The sequence below is a fragment of the Mytilus californianus genome, unplaced genomic scaffold (assembly GCF_021869535.1).
Source record: "Mytilus californianus isolate M0D057914Y unplaced genomic scaffold, xbMytCali1.0.p SCAF_8, whole genome shotgun sequence".
In the NCBI taxonomy this organism is placed as follows: Eukaryota; Metazoa; Mollusca; class Bivalvia; order Mytilida; family Mytilidae; genus Mytilus; species Mytilus californianus.
Genome location: NW_026262734.1, coordinates 68,797,251 through 68,817,608, shown reverse-complemented (window position 1 = coordinate 68,817,608; position 20,358 = coordinate 68,797,251). Strand labels below are relative to the sequence as shown.

General features: G+C 33.2%; 1 protein-coding gene and 1 long non-coding RNA gene across 2 annotated transcripts in view; one reads left to right on the top strand and one right to left on the bottom strand.

The window, feature by feature from the left end:
* Nucleotides 1-3,014: 3,014 nt before the first annotated feature.
* LOC127713014 (uncharacterized) lies at nucleotides 3,015-8,691 on the top strand. Its single transcript, XR_007987361.1, has 3 exons — nucleotides 3,015-3,175; nucleotides 7,746-7,946; nucleotides 8,567-8,691. It is a non-coding gene; the product is annotated as an uncharacterized LOC127713014 (long non-coding RNA).
* Nucleotides 8,692-15,027: 6,336 nt separating this feature from the next.
* Nucleotides 15,028-20,358, bottom strand: part of LOC127713006 (TBCC domain-containing protein 1-like) — a 33,077-nt gene continuing 27,746 nt past the window's right edge. Inside the window, exons 18-19 of the mRNA XM_052219597.1 lie at nucleotides 17,627-17,776; nucleotides 15,028-15,628 (exon numbers count right to left, since the gene is read on the bottom strand). Coding sequence (XP_052075557.1) covers nucleotides 15,554-15,628; nucleotides 17,627-17,776 — 225 coding nt within the window. The 3' untranslated portion in view covers nucleotides 15,028-15,553. The remainder of the gene's footprint in view (nucleotides 15,629-17,626; nucleotides 17,777-20,358) is intronic.

Below are 20,358 nucleotides of genomic sequence, written 5' to 3'. Positions count from 1 at the left end.
AATGTATAAGGCAAAACATGGCTTAGCTCCAGAATATATGTCCAGTCTTATTTTATCAGCTTCTGCAAACCAAAAATACAATACGAGATTTTCGTCCTCAGATAATTTTATAATTCCAAAACCAAATACAGAGTTGTATAAGTCTAGTTTCTCGTACAATGGACCAAAAGTATGGAATGCTCTTCCTAATTCAATTAAAAAATCAAACACAGTATTAGAATTTAAACATAACTACAAATCTATGTACTTTTAACATTACCATGATATTTGTACTGTAATGCCATATATAATAATTGTTTATTGTATTTAAATTGTATTACATCTTTATTTATCATTATTATTGAATATGTATTGTTTATTTTTAATGTAATTATTATTGTATTAAGAGAGCCTTATTGAAAATTGGTGTAATCCAAATGAGTTACTCTCTCTAAATAAAGATATTATTATTATTATTATTATTATTTGCACTGAGGAGAGTGGACACAACACCTGCATAAATATTATTACCTTTTTTACTACCAGTATATGATGTTTTGGTATCTTATAATTTTTGAATTGTGTATATATATATTTGTATTGTTTATATGCCTTCAACCCCTCGGGTATAAATGTGCATTTCATTAATAAGTAAATAGATAAATTGAAATACTGATTGATTCAGTGGCGGTTTTTGCAAGGCAATGGAGTAAACGCGAAAAAGAAGACGAAGATACTACTAGATCTCCGCGAATAGGTTAATGCAATACAAATTGGAATTTAAAAGTGAAGGGGTCTTTGAAAACACATGCTACATCAGATTGTTGCTAAGCACCTTTCCTTCCAATATGGAAAATATGTTGTTTTCCCATAACAACATCGTCTGGTCTGGCTGCTGCCAAAGATCATAAAATTTAAGTTGATTATATATTCATATCTCTCAATTATAAAATATCATTGTAATAAATTGCTTTGCTGATCATGAGCCCTTTATTGGAATGAAAATGTCTTATTCTTATCTTTATCTTTATCCCTTGTCATCTGTAATATGTGAAACGGTCAACCAACTCGTGATGGTGTCAGTAAAAACTTTCGAATGTGACATCTCAGAATTAGACATATCATTGAATTTGTTTTTATATGACCAACACAACAGGTGCCACATATGTGTGGAGCAGAATCTGCTTAACATTCCGGAGTACATGATAAACCATCCCCTGGTTTTGGTGGGTTAGTGTTGCTCAGTATTTAGTTTTCTATTTTATGTTTAGCAGACTAATGCGAATTAATGATCGGACTACTAAGGGAACTACCATTTAACTCTGAGGGGGGAGGAGGTAGGTTTAGGTTATTGTTGTTTCTAAAAAGAAATATTCTGATTCCCAATTGAAGAAAAAAATATTTTGCTCAGGGAGAAGGATAAAACATTCTAATAGAAAGTTTATTCCATCAAGTTTAATGTTAAGATTTTAAACAAATGCCATGGTGGTCGAATATAACGAAACTTTCAGGTCAGGGTACATTGAATTGCCGGACAATATGACGACTGATAAACCAGTGATGCGTAGTCTTGTTAAATGAGAATATACGAGTAAATCGACTAATCTATTGTTAATTATAATTCCAATCTAGACGAATATTTACGTAATATACAGTTTACAATTCAAATCACATATAAAATTAATTGTTGGAGAAACCATATAGGCGATTGGCACATAACTTCCAAAAGTGAGATCGTACTTAACACAACACAATACGACGGATTTCATTACATTCCGTAATATGACAAATTCATGCAACAGTCTCCAATACTGTGCAAACAAATACCACGAAACCGTACCCAATACTGTGCAGACAAAAACCACGCAACAGTGTCCAATACTGTGCGGACAAAAACCACGCAACAGTGTCCAATACTGTGCGGACAAAAACCACGCAACAGTGTCCAATACTGTGCGAACAAAAATATTAAAAAAAACAATAGTAATATAACACAACTTTCTCTGAATCTCTAAAGGTTCTGCCAAGATCTGCCTAGAATAACAAAAACCTTTTAACGTTTCATATTGTATCGTTCCTTTCTCGTCTTCAATTCTTTGTTTACAAAAACAAAACATAAAGTATTTACTACATGACCTAGAGAACATGCTATGCTAATCTCTTATTACAGGATAGCCATTTGACTTAATGACTTTAACAGACGATAACCAAAACTTAAATATGACAAAATGAATTACAGTGGAAGATAAAATAACACTTTAACGCAAAATTTCGTGCTACGTGCGACAAAAAAATAAATAATTTGATGCTTACGTGCTACGAAAAAAAACCAACCATACCCCCTTCTATGTTTGATGATCGTTCCCTAAAACACCCTTATGTGTTTATTTTTAGCTACACAGTGTTGAAGGCCGTTCTTTGACCTATAATGGTTTACTTTTACAAATTGTGACTTGGATGGAGAGTTGTCTCATTGGCACTCATACCACATCTTCTTATATCTATACACAGTAAAAGCATTGTGTGTTATGATATCTTGAGTCTGTTTGGATATGTGTACTTTTAAGAATACAAAACGAAAACATGTTTATATCACTTAATTTTATCAAATGTAATTTGTTTCAATCTCTAATAAATGATGGAATAAATGCACAGGCGCTGGTGGACACTTTTTTAAATATTTTTTCGTGTTTAATATTTATTTAATAAATATTCTGTAATATTTTCACTTATTTAGTGTGTTCTAGCTCTTTTCCATACGATATTACAATTAATTTAAAGTAGTGGGTACAATTTTACTTTTTCACTGATTCACCAAGTACCTCAGAATTGCAGATATTCTATAATTAGTACGAGCAATCTTTGTAAACGATATCGTTTCATCTTTAAATCCATTCGATAGATTAAAACTGATACCTGGGCATATAAGGATTTCTGACGTGTATTTGCCAATCAACCAACAATCGGAAAATCTCGGCAGATTACCATATCTAAAAGAAATCAGCCGAGATGTGCTGAATGGTATCTGTATTTAACGCGTAGTCGAACCCCTAGGCTAATACGGTTTAAAACTTTAGGCTTAAAGTAATCAAAGTGTATACTATGGAGTGATTTCCGTACTATGCGTAGGATAACTTATAAGAAAAAGATACATCATAGTTTGATCTGCCGAGTATAAACTCAAAGAATATGTTTAGTAAGTACTTTATATTGTTTTTATTCTTTCTCTATAAAAAAAATCAGCATTGATTTAAAAAAAAACTTGTTAATGTATCATGCGTATGTTGGTAAAAAAAAATATATAAAAACTCTATTTTATGATTTTGCATGGATCAGTATTGCCTATTGGATTTAAAAATGTTTCCAATGATATATATATATGCGCTGTACATAAACTCGGTTGATCCCAAGATCTGATGATGACTGATCGCATATCGAGAAGGGGGCGGACAGGGGGTGCCTTTCTCCTTTCTCGCGCCCCTCTCTCCCTTTACCATGTCCGCCCCTCATCAAGAGCATTACATTTAATAGCAGGAGCAAACAATAACGTATCATTCTGTTTTCGAGGCAGTATAAAAGTTTATTTTCGAGGGGTTACTGGATCCAGGATGGCCAAGGAAACGACCCTTTCTGGCCGAAAATTTTGGTTTTTGATTCTCCTGCAATGAATTTCCCAGAGTACGAGACATATGGATGTTAATCCGTTTATAGGCGGTAACGGAGATAGCGTTAACTATATTTATGTGAAGCTTTATATTTCAGAAGTTAGACAATCTAAGTTCTTGGGGCTTTAAATCTTGTATGTATCAGATGCCTTATATTCTGAAGTTTCATCTGGCATATTATATCCGTTGTCTTGGTTCTCATTAAGATTTCAAAACTATAGCTTTGTTTTAAAGCCTGTTTTTTGTCTCGCTTGCGACAAAAGTCGCAGTATGAGAGACATAAGGATTACAATCCGGCGTCGGCGGCAAATGCGTAAACTATTTGTATAAAGCTTTATATTTCAGAAGCTAGAAGACCTGGATGCTTCATACATTGAATAACATATGCTTTATGTTACGAAGTTTCCGTCTGTCATATGTCCATTGTCCTTGATCTCATTTTCATGGTTCAGTGTCTGCTTGAAAAAAAATACCGTTTTTTTTAGAGTGAAATACTCGAGCTCTCTTATTATGAATAATAGGACAACTCTGCTCTCTGGTCGGGTTGGGGTCTCTTTGACGCATTCACCGTTTTCATTCTCAATTTTATCTATTTGGTATATGGGTTCCTTGCAAGGTCTACATGCCTTTCAAGTAGGGTTCACCTGACCTCGACCTCATTTCATGGATCAGTGACCAAGGTTAAAGTTATATGGCCAAGTCCGCATCTCAGATATAAGCAGTAGGTAAACTTTATTTGGTGTCCGGAATGTTTGTAAGGTATACATGTTAGACTGGCAGGTTTCATATGACATTGACCCCAATTTCATGATTCATTGAACAATTTTTAGTTTTTGTAGTTTGGTCTATTTCTAATATACTACAAGCAATAGGGCAACTGCATTTGGTGTATTGAATTATTGTTAAGTGTACATGTCCGACTGGCAGGTTTCATCTGACCTTAACCTCATTTTCATGGTTCATTAAACAATTTTTAGTTTTTGTGGTTTGGTCTATTTCTCATATACTATAAATGTATAAGCAATAGGTCACGTATATTTGGCGTATGGAATAATTGTCCGGCAGACGTGCATGTCCGACTGGCAGGTTTTGTATGTCCTTGACCTCAATTTCATGATTCATTGAACAATTTTTAGTTTTTGTGGTTTAGTCTATTTCTCAGAAACTATAAGCAAAAGGTCACGTATATTTGGTGTATGGAATGATTGTAAGGTGTACATGTCTGTCTAGCAGGTTTCATCTGACCTTGACCTCATTTTCATGGTTTATTGGTCAATGATAGGTGTACATGACCTTCTGGCAGAGTTTTCGGAAAAGTACTTATTAAAAATAAACGGAGAATGTGTCTATGGCATTGGGACACAGATAGATGATGCCCCCGCTTGCGTATAACATTATAAAGAGGCATAACTCAAGACTGTGACGGTAAAAGTAACGCCACCCAAATTCGAACTTGATCTGTAATTTGTGGTAAGAAGCATTGTGTATAAGTTTCAAAACATTTGGTTGATGCAAACTAAAGTTAGAGAAGGGAAAAAATTTTGAGACGTATGGACGGACAATGGTAACACTAAATGCCCGCTCCGGTGACGGCGGGCGCATAAAAAGAGGATCTCTCGTTCACAATTTTGTCTAACTAGTAACCAGTGATTAAATTCGGGCCTTACAGACCAAATTGACAAGTTCACTCATTAACAAACAAATATTTTATTGTCACATAAACATAAGATGGAAGCTGGATGCGGCCAATTTCACGTTTTCAAGTTGTCGCCATTATATTTCCAAAGTGCTGCCCGTTGTCATTATGAATTAGTTTACATACGCAAGTACTCGCTGTAACAATAAAAAGTACCTGAAAATAATATTATCCAGTCAGTTTTTCTTCAAATCGTTAATCATTATCCAATCAGATTGAAGATAGACAGTCACAGGCAGTGATTGACAAATGCGAAATGGATAAATTGGGAAAACGCAAAAACGAAAGCGTAAACACAAAATCGAGAAATTTGAATTCGTCACGTGTTTTTACGCTTTCGCATTTCGTGTTTTCTCTTTCGCAGTTTCTTGATTTGAAAACACTAAAACTCAAAAACACGAAATTTGCAGCATTCAGCTTCCATACATAAAATGAGCAGAACAAAAATATTTATGTACAGTATAAATAGTCATTGTCCTTATTTCTAATTTATGTTCAGTAAAGGGTCCTGTCGTCTTCTTCTTTTGTGGATAATATAGGTTTAATATTTTTTGACAATATAAAATAAATAATAAATTGTGATCGCTTATTCTCATTGATATTCTCCCAAAAAAAATATTAGAGAGCACATAGTATATATATATAATCACTTTGTCCGTCCTTCCCTCTGTCCATTCGTCTGTCCGAAACAATTGATGACTAGAGTATCCTTCGCTTGATTGACATGAATCTTATATATATACAGATGGGAGGTATAGGAAAGGGGGTCATTAGGGCATAGGTCAATGTAACTGTTACTAAAAATTGAAAAAAGACCGATAAACTGGTTTAAGAATGGTAACGTGAGTTTCTATTGCTGGATTGACATATAACTTACACAAATGGAAGACAAAGGAAAGGAGAAGAAACCTAGTGCTTTTGAAAATGATGTCAAGGACAAGGGGCAAATGACAGACGGAAACTTCGTAACATAACGCATCTGTATACAAGGTATGAAGCGTCCTGATATTCCCCCTGAAACATACTACCACTATGTGGGTGTTTTACGACCTCAGTTGACTACCCATAAGGGAAAGAGTTCCATATGGCACCCCCACGGAATAAACTGTAATACATTATTGTGTTCTTTTAGTATGGTGGGAGTGCCATATGGAACAACTCTTACCGCAAAATCATTACCACTGTGGCTAAAAAAAAATAAAATGCTTTGCTGAGCGCAGCTGGATACGACTGCAGAGGTCCAACCCTGAACAATTGGGGCGAAAATGGACACACTATTCGCGCTTGATACAGGTCTGAATTTGGATTGTAATTAAATATTTAACACATAATAGGTTTCTGACACCGAATAACTGTAGTCAAAGAACTGAGAATTGGTTATATGATTGGAATATATTTATATTCATTTTTTTGCTTTTTGTGAAATACACTATGCTGTTGCGTATTGACCCCCCCCCCCAAAAAAAAAAAAATTAATGTTTTTACCCCCCCCCCCCCCCTCTTTTTTTTGCCAAAAATATTTGAAAAAATTTTCTTTTTAATTTCTGAAATCTGAAATGAAAAAAAAAAAATTGCCAACCACAATTTTTTTTTACCCCCCCTCCCCCCCCCCCCCCCCCCCCTCCTTTTCCAAAAAAAATTCTTTCCCTCAAGATATGGTCATAATCTCAATTCAAATTTCCAATGGAGTTTGCAACCATAATTACCAATTTAAATACATCATAAAAGTCTTAAATAGATAATTTAAAAGCAGTGTAAGGGAGGTAATCCAACATTGTACAACATTGTACAATTTTGTTTTTGGATTACCTCCCTTACACTGCTTTTAAATTGTCCATTAACCAGGAAACCCTTGTTTTTTTCCCCTAATTCCTTAACTGTTGGTACCATAACCCCCTAAATCAATCCCAACCTTCCTTTTGTGGTATTGAACCTTATGGTAAATTTTCATAGAGATCCATTCACTAAAACTAAAGTTATTGTGCGAAAACCAATGTGTCTTCGGACGACGACGACGCCAACGTCATACCAATATACGACCGCAAAAAAATTTTGCGGTCGTATGAAAACAAAACGATCAGCAAGTCATGATATAATTATTTCCATTGGTCCTAAATCGTCAATCAACTGGTTGTAGGAATAATTGTCCTTACACGACTATGTTAACCTTGCTGTTCTTGTGTTTTTGACTAAGATCTACAAATAAGTCGCCGTGACCGAAAGTGAATATTTAAACAGCAAAAATCATCAGCAAGAAAATAAATACAAAAAGTTCAACAATAAAGCTGTCCCAGGGCATTTTATGAACAAAAATTATTTTTGAGTTTATTTGACAGACAATCGTGTGCAGCTGGTGACAAAAACAGTCTTCTCGGGTATAGATTATGTTTCCTATTCTATTGCAGTTACAATTTGGGGTATATACTACAGTTACATTGCCATAAAAAAAATTGTGATTGACCACTGGGGATGTAGGAACGTAAAATTTTATTCTTGTTGTGGAAGAATGCCTGATACACGACAATTTGTGACAAGATAACCGCCTTACAGTAAAGACAAACTTGGTGTAGCAACAGTGACTGAAGACCATTTGACGGTTTCCATGGGTAAATAAAATTTACTGACAATGGCAAATCAAATGCAACCAATTATCAAACAAGTTTCTGTTAATAGTGCTTGGTACATTTACCCTACAAACACTACAGTCGTCAAGCTTTCACCGATAATGTATAAATTATGTCTCTGCTATTACAATGCCTTCCCAGAAAAAAAAGGTAATTCAATTATAGGTCGTTGGAAACCGGTAATTATTAAAGGATTCAGATTTTTTGTTAGAATATAAGTGTAATTCAACATAAATATTAGCTGTCCTTATAATGTACACCAGACACGAGTTTCGTCTACACAAAGATCATCAGTAGCGCTCGAATCAAAGCAGGTTGAAGGCCATACAAATAACGTTGACGGGCACTGAAAATCAAACATTTCAAATAGTTTTGATTATCGAAACATTTTAAGAATAGTAAATTTACAGAACATGATTGTAAATTTGTAAATTTTTTGGGTGTTTCTGGTAAATAAGTTTGTCATGTATACTTTGGGCTCTTTATCAGTGATTGTGTACACAAATGGTAGGTTAAGCAATCCTTTTCTTTTCTTTTTTGTTTATCCTCATTTTAAGTTTTCATATTTTATATGAAGAGTTCAATTTAAATCTTATTTCCAGGATATAATTATATGAACCATTGACAAAATGATGGAGGACCTTTGTGATGCTATGAGACACCATACAAATCTAACAGTTATCTTTTAGTGTTTAAATGATGATTCAACACAAAGGGAAATAATCCTGAAAGCCTGTCACACACCAACTGGTACAGCAGGATTAAAAAAAATGATTATCATATTGTATTTACTTTTTTGAATCTTTTTTGTATGAACTTTGGTATACATGTATAGATGATTATGTTGTCATTTTTGTCCATCTGTAACATTTTGATTTGAGTACAATAGCTTTTGTTCATACTAATACCAAATCCTAGAATTCCATACAGTGCAGTAAGGTGAACTCTGTTCCATATTTTAATAAAAAAAAATATTTGATTTTGATCCTATAATTTATTCTTTTTCCAATGAACTTTTATTTAAAAGTTTAAATTGTTGTTTACTTTTTCTACTGAATGCCCAAATGGAAATCAATACCTATTTTCTCAATTCACATTTGATATACTGACTCCAATGAAATTACTTTTATGGATCAAGGAATTCAAATTAGAAATTTCAAATTTTAAAAATAAAATATCAATTTTATTTGTACACACTTTTACATCTAGAATATAGCTGATGTAGATATTGGTTTAGCGCATCTTACCCTTGATGGCCATGTGAGTATATGCCACCATTTGGTGTCCATCCTCTAAAATCTGTAATAAACTTTAAAAAAAAAAATGCTTACCATCTAATTTTAATGAAATGTATTTATTATTTACTATTAATTTAAACAGCTTAAACTCTAACATCTTAAGTCAAGTAAATATTTGCTTTTAAATCGTCATATATGCTGGCACACATTCCTTTTTATTTTAAAATTTTGCGGTCGTATATTGGTATCGCGTCGTCGTCGGAAGACACATTGGTTTCCGGACAATTACATTTGTTTAAGTGTATGGATTTCTATGAAATTTTACCATAAGGTTTATGACCGCAAAAGGAAGGTTGGGATTGATTTTGGGGGTTATGGTTCTAACAGTTCAGGAATTAAGGGCCAACATGGGGCCCAAATAAGCATTTTTCTAGTTTCCAGACAATAACTTGTGAAATGGTGTATGGATCTCTCTGAAATTATACCACAAGTTACCATATCACAAAGGGATGGTAATAATTTGCTTTGGGAAGGGGGGGGGGGGGGGGGGGGGTTATGGCTCAAACTATTTAGGAATTAGGGGCAAAAAAGGGGGAGAAACGGAAAAACAAGGGTTTCCAGGTTAATGGACAATTACCAACCATAACCATACAAAACATAATTTTAAAGCAGGTAAGGGAGGTAATTCAAACACATATTGTCAAATTACCTCCCTTACACTGCTTGTAAATTATTTATAAAGAAATGTATTGTCTTTAGGTGATTAGCTGTCAATTTATTTTTAGAAGTTACTATTTTAAAAATGTTTAATAAAGGTATTTTAATTATAGCCATGATATGTATGTGAAGGAATTTTATTTTTAGATAAATTTTACTATTTAATGTTGCTGATGAAAGTGTTTTAATTTTAGGCATGATTATGATGTCAATTATTATAATATTTTAATACTTTTATGATGTTTTTAAATGGGTTTTTATGGTTGCAAAGTCCTAGCTGTCAATTTATTTTTAGAAGTTACTTTTAAATGCTGATGAAGGAATTTTATTTTTAGATATTACTATTAAAAGTTGTTGATGAAGGTTTTTTAATTTTAGCCATGACTATGATGTCATTTTCTATTTTAATACTTTTATGATGTATCTAAATGGGCTTTTATGGTTAAAAAAAAAGCATTTTTCTAGTTTCCAGACAGTAACTTGTGATTAAGTGTATGGATCTCTCTTAAATTGTACTACAAGGTTCCATACTGCAAAGGAAAGACTTGCAATTGAGTTTGATGGTTAATGCTAAAAGGGGGATTCAGAAAGTTTGGGGGGAAGGGGGGTTTCCCTTTTTTTTTTTTAAAGGGTTCATATTTTTTTTTCAAAATTTTCAAAATTTCAAATTTTTGAAAAGTTTCAAGAAGAAATCTTCACTTGCACAGTATTGCGCATTAGATTTGTAAGATCTTTGACTACATTTATTTTGTGTCAGAAACCTATCTTATGTCAAAAATTTGATCACAATCCAAATTCAGATACTATCAAGCTTGAATATTGTGTCCAAATTTGCCCCAACTGTTCAGGGTTTGACCACTGCGGTCCTATCAGGCTGCGCTCAGCGAAGCATTTTATTTTATTTTAGTTTTATCAAATAAAAACTTGCATTTGTTTTTGTTCTAATGAATATTGTAAAGTCTGTTCATTAGTTAATGCTGCTAAATGAAAGCTGGTTTACATTTTGTATGAATAGAAAACTTTATAATACATATAATAGAAAAGTTTCATAACATGAGTGCAGAAATGCAGTCACGGATGCAATTAAAGGAATAATCAAAATTATGCATGTTATTTGCCATTCACATTGTTACAGAAGTGTTATTATATCAATAAAAAAAACATGTTAATTATTGAATAAATTCAATTCATTTTTAATTTGAGTATGTTTCTTATGCCTCCACAAAAAAATGTTGTATGCATATTGTATTACAACTGTGCTTCGGACTGTCCCAAATTGGGTACATGGTTGGTCTGGTTAACTCCTTCTTGTTTTCAAAAATAGAACTTTAATATTAAGTAGAATAAAAGTACATTTACTAAAGGTGTGCATGTTGTTTTGGTTTTGATTTTCTTTCAATTTTCCCAAAATGACAGGTCATTGAACTTAATCATTTTTTTGGTAATATCATAGTGAAACATGGAGCTAACTTCTAGAGTTCTCGAGCAAGAAATTTTAAATCATGTACAGTGTTAGAACTTAGTATTAGTGCATATTATAAGGATTATGACTTTAATTTTTCCATGCAACATTGAACAGAATGTTGAACATTGTCATTTTCGTTGGAGAAATTGAGTATGTGGAATACATGATTTGTCTGGCTAACTCCTTTAACAGTTCTCAAACTAGAACCTTTAAAATACCGGTAGTTTGCCAATGATTTATTTTACTAACGTCCTTTTTTTGCTGAGTGTTTGTACATATATATAAAAGGTGTGCATATACATAGGATTTTCGTTTTCTTGTTTTTGGGATGTTGAACATTGTCATATTAAAGACAGATGGCAAATTGTTGAATTTTTTTTGGTGAAATTATACATGCAGGGTACATAGTTTTTCCAGCTTACACCTCATACAGTTTACGAGCTAGACCTTTTAAATTATGCATACATTAAGAGTGTACAAATTATCAGGACTTTGATTTTCTTTAAGTTTCCAGCAAATGGCAGAATTAACTATTTTTGGCAGAGACGTCAAATATGTCTTTCAGACATAAATGTTTCAAATGTACCAACATCATTGTTTACTTAATCCATTATAAGCGGTACTATATTCCTGCATACAACGGGCAAACATTTTTGTATTTTTCTTTCTTTTTTTTTTAATCCAAAAGACCATACTGATGTTTAAATAATGAAATAAACACCTAAGTACAAACAAATATCTATAACTAAACACAGGTAGAAATAGAGCTGTCCACATAGCAAGACACTAATACCCTTGTACATGCATGCATTTAGGTTGTTGCTGTGAAATTCAGCATTGAGACTGACATTTTGAGATATTTGGCTTTAAGTATAATGGTTCAAGGGTCTAAGTCAGAGTCATCTGATTTTGGTATTTAACACATCTCAATCCCATGATGCCTTTGCATACAAAGTTTTGTCAGTCTAAGTGCTACAGAATAAAAGTTCTGCACTGAACACAAATCAGAAAAGGTTTTAGTATCAAAGGGGTCAAAGGTAGAAGTCAGAGTGACCTGGCTTTGGTGTATGACACACCTCCATCCCATGATGCATCAGCATATCAACTTTCATCAACCTAAGTACTACGGAACTAAAATTATGCGCAGGACACAAATCAGACAAGGTTTTACTATCATAGGGGTCAAAGGTCAAATTTTATTGTAAGAGTGACCAGAGTTTGGTATAGAAACCCCAGCCCAAGATGCATCTGCATACCAAGATTGTTAACCTAAGTTAAATGGTACAAAAGTTATGAACCTAAAATGAATTTGGGCAAGAATTTACTTTAAGAGGGTCAAAGTCAAGGTCAGAGTTACTTAACTTTGGTATATGACTTACTCCCAGCCAATGATGCATCTGCATACCAAGTTTGATCAACCTAGGTTCAATGGTTCAAAAGTAGTGCGCCAGACCTGAAGCGGGATAAACAGACAGACAGACGGACATGGTGATTCCTACAGTTTGTATGCAGGGGGTTTAATAAGCAAGTATTAATTGTCAGTTGAATGCTTAGTGAATGACAATGATAAAGTAGGTTTGTACACACTTACTTAAGCACATAAAATTTCTAACATCAAAGAAAAAATCAATGATTGATTGTTGTTTGATCAACCTGCAGTCACATATTTTTCTTCAACTGATTCGATACCAAGAGAATTCTGGAAAATCAGAACCAACACCTGCTGGAAAATGGTAATTTCTGGTCTATTCTTAGATTCTAATTCGACCTTGAGAGGTGGAAATTAACAAAACTGTGTTTTTTTTGTCATTCAATTATTATCTTTCAGTTACAGCAACCCATTCATGTTGACTGGAATCAAATATGACTTCATTGAATTGTCTTGCTCTGGATACATAAATGGCAAGCCAGGTCTGCCAAAATGTATGCTTTTACAGACCAGAATTTATCTGATCATATTACATTTAGAACAATAGTAAATACCTAGGGCCTATACCATTAATCTAGTGTCCACCAAATAACTCCTTCCCCCCACCGGATTTTGGCTACTTTTCAGTTTTCTGATTTTTATCTCCAAGAAGGGCATTAAGGTTCCTCATATTTTTATAACAACACATCTGGAAAAGATTACATCCCAACTTCAGACAGGATTTTAGGTGAATGGGTTAAAAAAGACACAAACAATTGCAAGCTGTTGCTTCCAATCTAAATATCTTTTCTTTTGTAAATATATAAATGCAAAGCAATGGCATGCAATCCAAAGCTTCACACAATCACCAAAAGGCATAACTTGTTGCCATTTTATTGATCTCTTTCAAAACACAAACTTGCTTTCAGTATTAAACTATAATCTAAGAAAACAACTATATGAAGAGTTGTTCTTTTGATTTATTAATACCTGTATATCCACTCCATGCTCTCTCTTTTCCATCAGTTTAAGCTTTCTGATAAAAGGACCTTGGCAGATTACTTCCAAAATGGACCTAAAGACATTTAAAATAAACAGGGAGTCGTATACATGGGCAAAGATAAATCTCTAGGAATGTGGCATCAATAAAAATAAAATTGGCTTAATGTTTTTTGTTTTCAGTATTTAAAACATAAGGATAAGTAAATGACTATCCTAATCAAATCAATAATCTAATACAAATACCCTTCAGAAATTTCAACAATGCTATTGATGGTGAAATGATTTCAATTATCAGTCCTCCCTACACCTGTATTCCCCTGCTCATTTCTTTACAAAGTTTTTTGCAACAGCAATTTTGGAACAAAACGTCTTATTCTTAGTTATTTTGTTCGAAATTTTGGTGGATTTTTTAAACACATTACATTCATCAATTATTTTGACGTAAAAACTTGTTTGTAATTGTGATACTTTAACATTTTGTTTTTATATGAATAATAAAGACAACATCACATCGAATCCATTGTGAATATATTAATGATAAATCTACATTAAAAAACACTATTGCAGAACACTCATTTGAATTTGAACATACATTTTGACTGAAAGGTTGTTGTTTGTGAAATGTCCAGTGGCAAATATATCATGCCTCGCAACAATCCATCTCAGGAGTACTCTGATTAGTTGTTTACAGCACACTATAATGTGCTGAACAAACAGCACTATTCTTAAATGGGACAACAGAATTAACATCCCAGTCACCACTGGATGTCTTCCTATTGAAAATGAACAATTGTTTTCTATGCAGCAAATTAAGTATGTGCAATGTGTATTGGCTTTGAAGTTAGAACATGACAAGTACAGTAGAATTTTAATGTGCTTAACACATTGAAAATTTACGAGATTTGTACAAATTACAAATTCGTCCTGGACTATACAACATAGAGCTTGAGACAGAAAATTGTACATCTATCACAGTGTATAATCATTCATACTTCTATGAATTATAATATTAATATACTTAATGAGATCTATATAACTAAGACACAAAAAATATTTAAGAGGTTCTCCATACAAAGGTGTAAACTATCCAGATATCCTTGATAGCCTACTGTTATTTTTATAAAACGATTGAGTAATATTAAAATATATAATAGAAAAGACAAATCTACTTATGGGAAGTCAAAGGTTTAACCAATCCCTTTGGATATAAAAATAATAACCCCCCCCCCCCCCCCCCCCCCCTTTTAACTTATATTTTATCAAAAGAAGTTGATTATCCAGATTGTTAAAACTGTGCTTTTACAGCCTTCCTTTGTAAATATTAAACAGTTAAACATATATGTCCAGGGTCAGCAGATTGAACTTAGGACATATGTGTAGATTGTAAGATAACAGCAAGCAAATCTGTAAAAAGATTTTTTAGAAACTTGTAATATCTGAATATTATCTGATATTATGATATTTTAGGACCCTTTAAAATAAATAATGATACAACAATTAACAGATCTGATGGCACGAAAATATAAAAATATTATGGACGGTTTGTCAATTTTCAGGAATTCCTTTCACAACCAATTATAAAAACAGCACTGTTCTAAACATAATGGTCAAAGTAACAATTGACACTCAATATCTATGTTTTCTGGACTGCTGTTGTACATATGCAGCAATGAGACTGATAGCTGTAATACACTATTCAGGTTGTTAAAGATGCCATAATTCATAATTGAAAAATCCTGAACAGCCATCAAGATATCTTTCATGTTGTTGTTGATGGAGGTGGTACAACTAAACTATCCAGTTCTCGTTTGTAGTTTGTCTCTGCTAACCATACCTACAAACATATATAATTTATCCTGCAATCAGACATATTAATATTTAAATACAGGTGTACAAAAAACTTACTGGATATTTATATACAACTAACTAGTATATCAACATCTTCTCATGGTAGTTTTCTTTTTTGGATTGTTTTACATTTGTCATTTCGGGGCCTTTTATAGCTGACTATGCGGTATGGGTTTTACTCATTGTTGAAGGCTGTACGGTGACGTATAGTTGTTAATTTCTGTGTCATTTGGTCTCTTGTGGAGAGTTGTCTCATTGGCAATCATACCACATCTTCTTATTTTTATAACCTGCTTTTATAAGCAAAATGTTATACTAAAATTACACGGTTCATTTTACACATCCTTTTGCAGTCTGTTTGTTAGCACTGTCAATTTCTTAATATATTGATAAATATCAATTATAAAGTATTTTTTAATGACTTTTTTTTTAAATTTCCTTATGCCTGAAATAAACAAAGACATGATTTCTCTTCTAGAGTTGAACTTTATTTCTTTACTTGTGATTTCAGATAACTTTAATTCACTAAAACAGGTGTTAATAAATGTGACAAAACTAGCTAATAAAATGCTCCGCTGGGCGCAGCTTAATATGACCGCAGAAATCGAACCCTGAACAGTTGGGGCAAGTATGGACACAACATTCAAGCTTGATACAGCACTGAATTTGGATTGTAATTAAATATTTGACACAGCATAGGTTTCTGACACAGAATGAAAGTGGTCTAAGAACTTAAAATTTTTTAATTTACCTATTCAAACCATATCATTATTATTTGCTTTTATATATAAATCAGAAATAACCAATTTAAAATGGAAAATTTTAAAGAAAAAAAAGGAAAAAAAAATCCCCCCCCCCAATTTTTTTGAACCCCCTTATGACTCATCACCCCCAAACTCAATCCGAGCCTTCCCTTTGTGGTATGGTACCTTGCAGTACAATTTCAGAGAGACCCATACACTTGAACACAAGTTATTGTCTGGAGACTAGAAAAATGCTTGTTTTTTGGCCCCTTTTTGGCCCCAAATTCCTAAACGTTTCGGGCAATTACCCCCAAACTCAAACCCAGCTTTCCTTTTGTGATATGGAACCTTGCAGTACAATTTCATAAAGATCCATACACTTACACACAAGTTATTGTCCTGAAACTAGAAAAATGCTTGTTTTTTTGTCCTTTTAATGGCCCCTAATTACTAAAATTTTGAGGGAATTACCCCCAAAATCAATCCCAGCCTTCCCTTTGTGGTATGGTACCTTGCAGTACAATTTCAGAGAGATCCATACACTTGAACACAAGTTATTGTCTGGAAACTAGAAAAATGCTTGTTTTTTGCCCCTTTTTGGCCCTTAATTCCTAAAATTTGGAGGCAATTACCCCCAAAATCAATCCCAGCATTCCCTTTGTGATATGGAACCTTGTGATACAATGTCAGAGAGATCCATAGACTTGCACACAAGTTATTGTCATGAAACTAGAAAAATGCTTGTTTTTTGCCCCTTTTTGGCCCCTAATTCCTAAAATTTGGAAGCAATTACCCCCAAAATCAATCCCAGCATTCCCTTTGTGATATGGAACCTTGTGGTACAATGTCAGAGAGATCCATACACTTACACACAAGTTATGTCTGGAAGTTACAAAAATGCTTATTTTTGGCCCCTTTTTGGCCCCTAATTCCTTACCTGTTGGAACCAAAACCCCCAAAATCAATCCCCACCTTCCTTTTGTGGTATTGAACCTTATGGTAAAATTTCATTGAGATCCATTCACTTAAACTAAAGTTAGAGTTCGAAAACTAATGTGTCTTGGGACGACGACGACGACGACGCCAACGTCATACCAATATACGACCACAAAAATTTTTTTGCAGTCGTATAAAAAATAGTTTGAAATTGCATTTCTTATAAATGGCATGACTATTATAATTCTTTAGATTGTTTATCCCATAATTTTTAGGAAGTCAAAAGAAACCAAAAAATTACATACATGAAACCTAGATTCTACTAATTCCTGGAACTCTTTCCTCTGCTGTTTATTAAGTCCAGCATCTTTGACAGTTTTCTGCCAGCTGTCAATTTGTTTCTGTCTCTGAGTTACAGCTTTTTGATATTTATTTGGTAGTCCTCCTGGAATGCTCTAGAGAAGAAATAAACATAATGAACTGTTATCACAGAGATATGTCTCACTTTTTTGTAATTTTGATTATGCAAATGTTGAATTAAAATGGCAATACTTAACAAGTTAGGCTAATATTCAAAGTCAATGAACCATGACTGAGGTACATGGCTAAATCATCTCCATGTAAATGAGATGGGCCAATGCTAATACAACTGCATACCAAATATCATTGACTTATTATAAGTTGTTCCCTTTAAACAAACCTAAACACAAACATTAACTTGCAAACTATGTAAAAGTTTCAAAGTCAATGAACCATGAAGAGGGAGTGGAGCTATCTAATCTCCATGGAAACGATACTTACAAATGCCAATAAATTTGCATACCAAATATCATTGACTTAACATTAGCAGTTCATCTTAAGGGGACGACCATTTGATATTCTGGGGGGGGGGGGCAGGAGGATTTGTTTTGGATCGGTTATTTATTTTTGTAAACTAAGAGGACAGATTATTTATTTTCTGCACTGTTGAAGCAAGATTTTTCATTTTCATTAAAACAAGGGACTGATTATTTATTTTCATAACTATATTAATAATATTTGAAAACATACAATTTTTAAATTATTTTTTTATTATAAATAATACATGTACAGTCAAGTCATTAATGTACCATTTAATCAGAATTAATCATCATCCTCTGCGGAAATGAATCTTCTGAATTCCAAACTGCATATACATGTATTGCATACATACACGGTATTAGACTTGGGCTGTGACTAGCCTCTTTTAAAAGTATTGCCAAATGTATTTGAAAAAAAAAAATTGAAGGGATTTGAAGCCGCTGAAGGCCCAAAGAAACTATAGAAGAAATGATGCAAAATCGTGCTTTCTGGGCGTTCCCAGACCCTTTCTTATTCTGAAAACTCAAGTTCTGTTTTAATAATTTTTTGACAATATTTTGGTCTCAAAGTAAAATGTATAGATTCAGCGTTAAGACTTAAGTTTATATGGACAACATCAAAAGACCAATATTAATGTGGCTGCTGGTTTTTTTTTTTTTTTTTTTTTTGTTGTTTCGGCATGCAGAATTTAAATCTTTTATACCTGTAAATTATATGGGGTTTTATTCAAATTAAGTTAAGAGGGGCTGATTATCAGTGATATAACTATGTCAAGTAATTTTTAATAACACATTTCAATTACAACTTGATGTAGCTCTTAACTGGGATACAATTTAAAGTAGTTAAGTTGTAAAATTAGCTAAAAAGTACTAAATAAAATAAAACTCATGATCAAGTTGAAAACAAAATTACTAAATCATTAAAGGAATGCAATACTAAGAGAATACAGAAGGGCAATCAATGAACAAAAGACAAATTTAAAGAAACATTGATCCCGAAAAAACAGGTGCTACGTCCAATGGAGAACAGAATTTGCTTCTTGCAAACACTCGCTGTGAAAACAATTTGATATGAAGATAAGCTTTTGGTTTTAAAATTTCCTACATAAAGGTATTTGCCTCAATGTAGTTACAGCCCTGTAATAAAAGTGAGGTAAGTGTTCCTGAGCCAATATACCTAAAGTTAAATGAAACCCATTTTCAGACATTTCAAGTATATTTAAATAATATTTATACCTTTGTTATTAAAGGATTTGGGAAGTGTTTCCCGAATTTTTTTATGAAAAAAAGATGAATTTTATGAAGAATCTGGTGCCACCTCATACTTTCGAATAGCATTTATAAAATGCCTTTAAATGGCTTAAAGACCTGCCGAGTTATTCATTTTCAATACATTGTAAGTCAGGTTATTTATTTTCGAACTACCACAGAACAAACTATTTATTTTTGTGATTATCAAGGCCGAGTTATTTATTTTCAAAATCCTCCTGGCCCACCCCAGAATATCAAATGGTCGTCCCCTAAACTGATCTTATCACAAACTAATACATGTAAACTAAGCAAAAGTTTCAAAGTCAATAGGCCATGACTGAGGGGATGGAGCAAAATATTCTCCATTGAAATGAGATGTGCTAATGCTTATACAACTGAATACCAATTAACATTGGCCTACCACTAATGGTTCCCCTTGAACTGACCTAATCACAAACTAATACATGTTAACTAAGCAAAATTTTCAAAGTCAATAGACCATGACTAAGGGGGCTGAGCCAAATAATCTCCATGGAAATGAGATATGCCTATGCTTATACAACTGCATACCAAATATCATTGACCTACCACTAATGGTTCCTCATAAACTGACCTAATCACAAACTAATACATGTAAAATAAGCAAAAGTTTCAAAGTCAATAGACCATGACTGAGGGGGCAGGACCAAATAATCTCCATGGAAATGAGATGTGCTAATACTAATACAACTGTATACCAAATATGATTGACCTACAACTTGTGGTTCACCACAAACTAGACCTAATCACAAACTAATACATTGTTGACGCCGCCGCCGATGCCGGAAACAGCATACCTATGTCTCACTTTTTGACTTCGTCAAGCGAGACAAAAATCTAAAATAAAGCTACCCTTTGTGGAGAAATAAAGTAAATCACTTGCTACAGAAAAAAAATAATTATGTTGT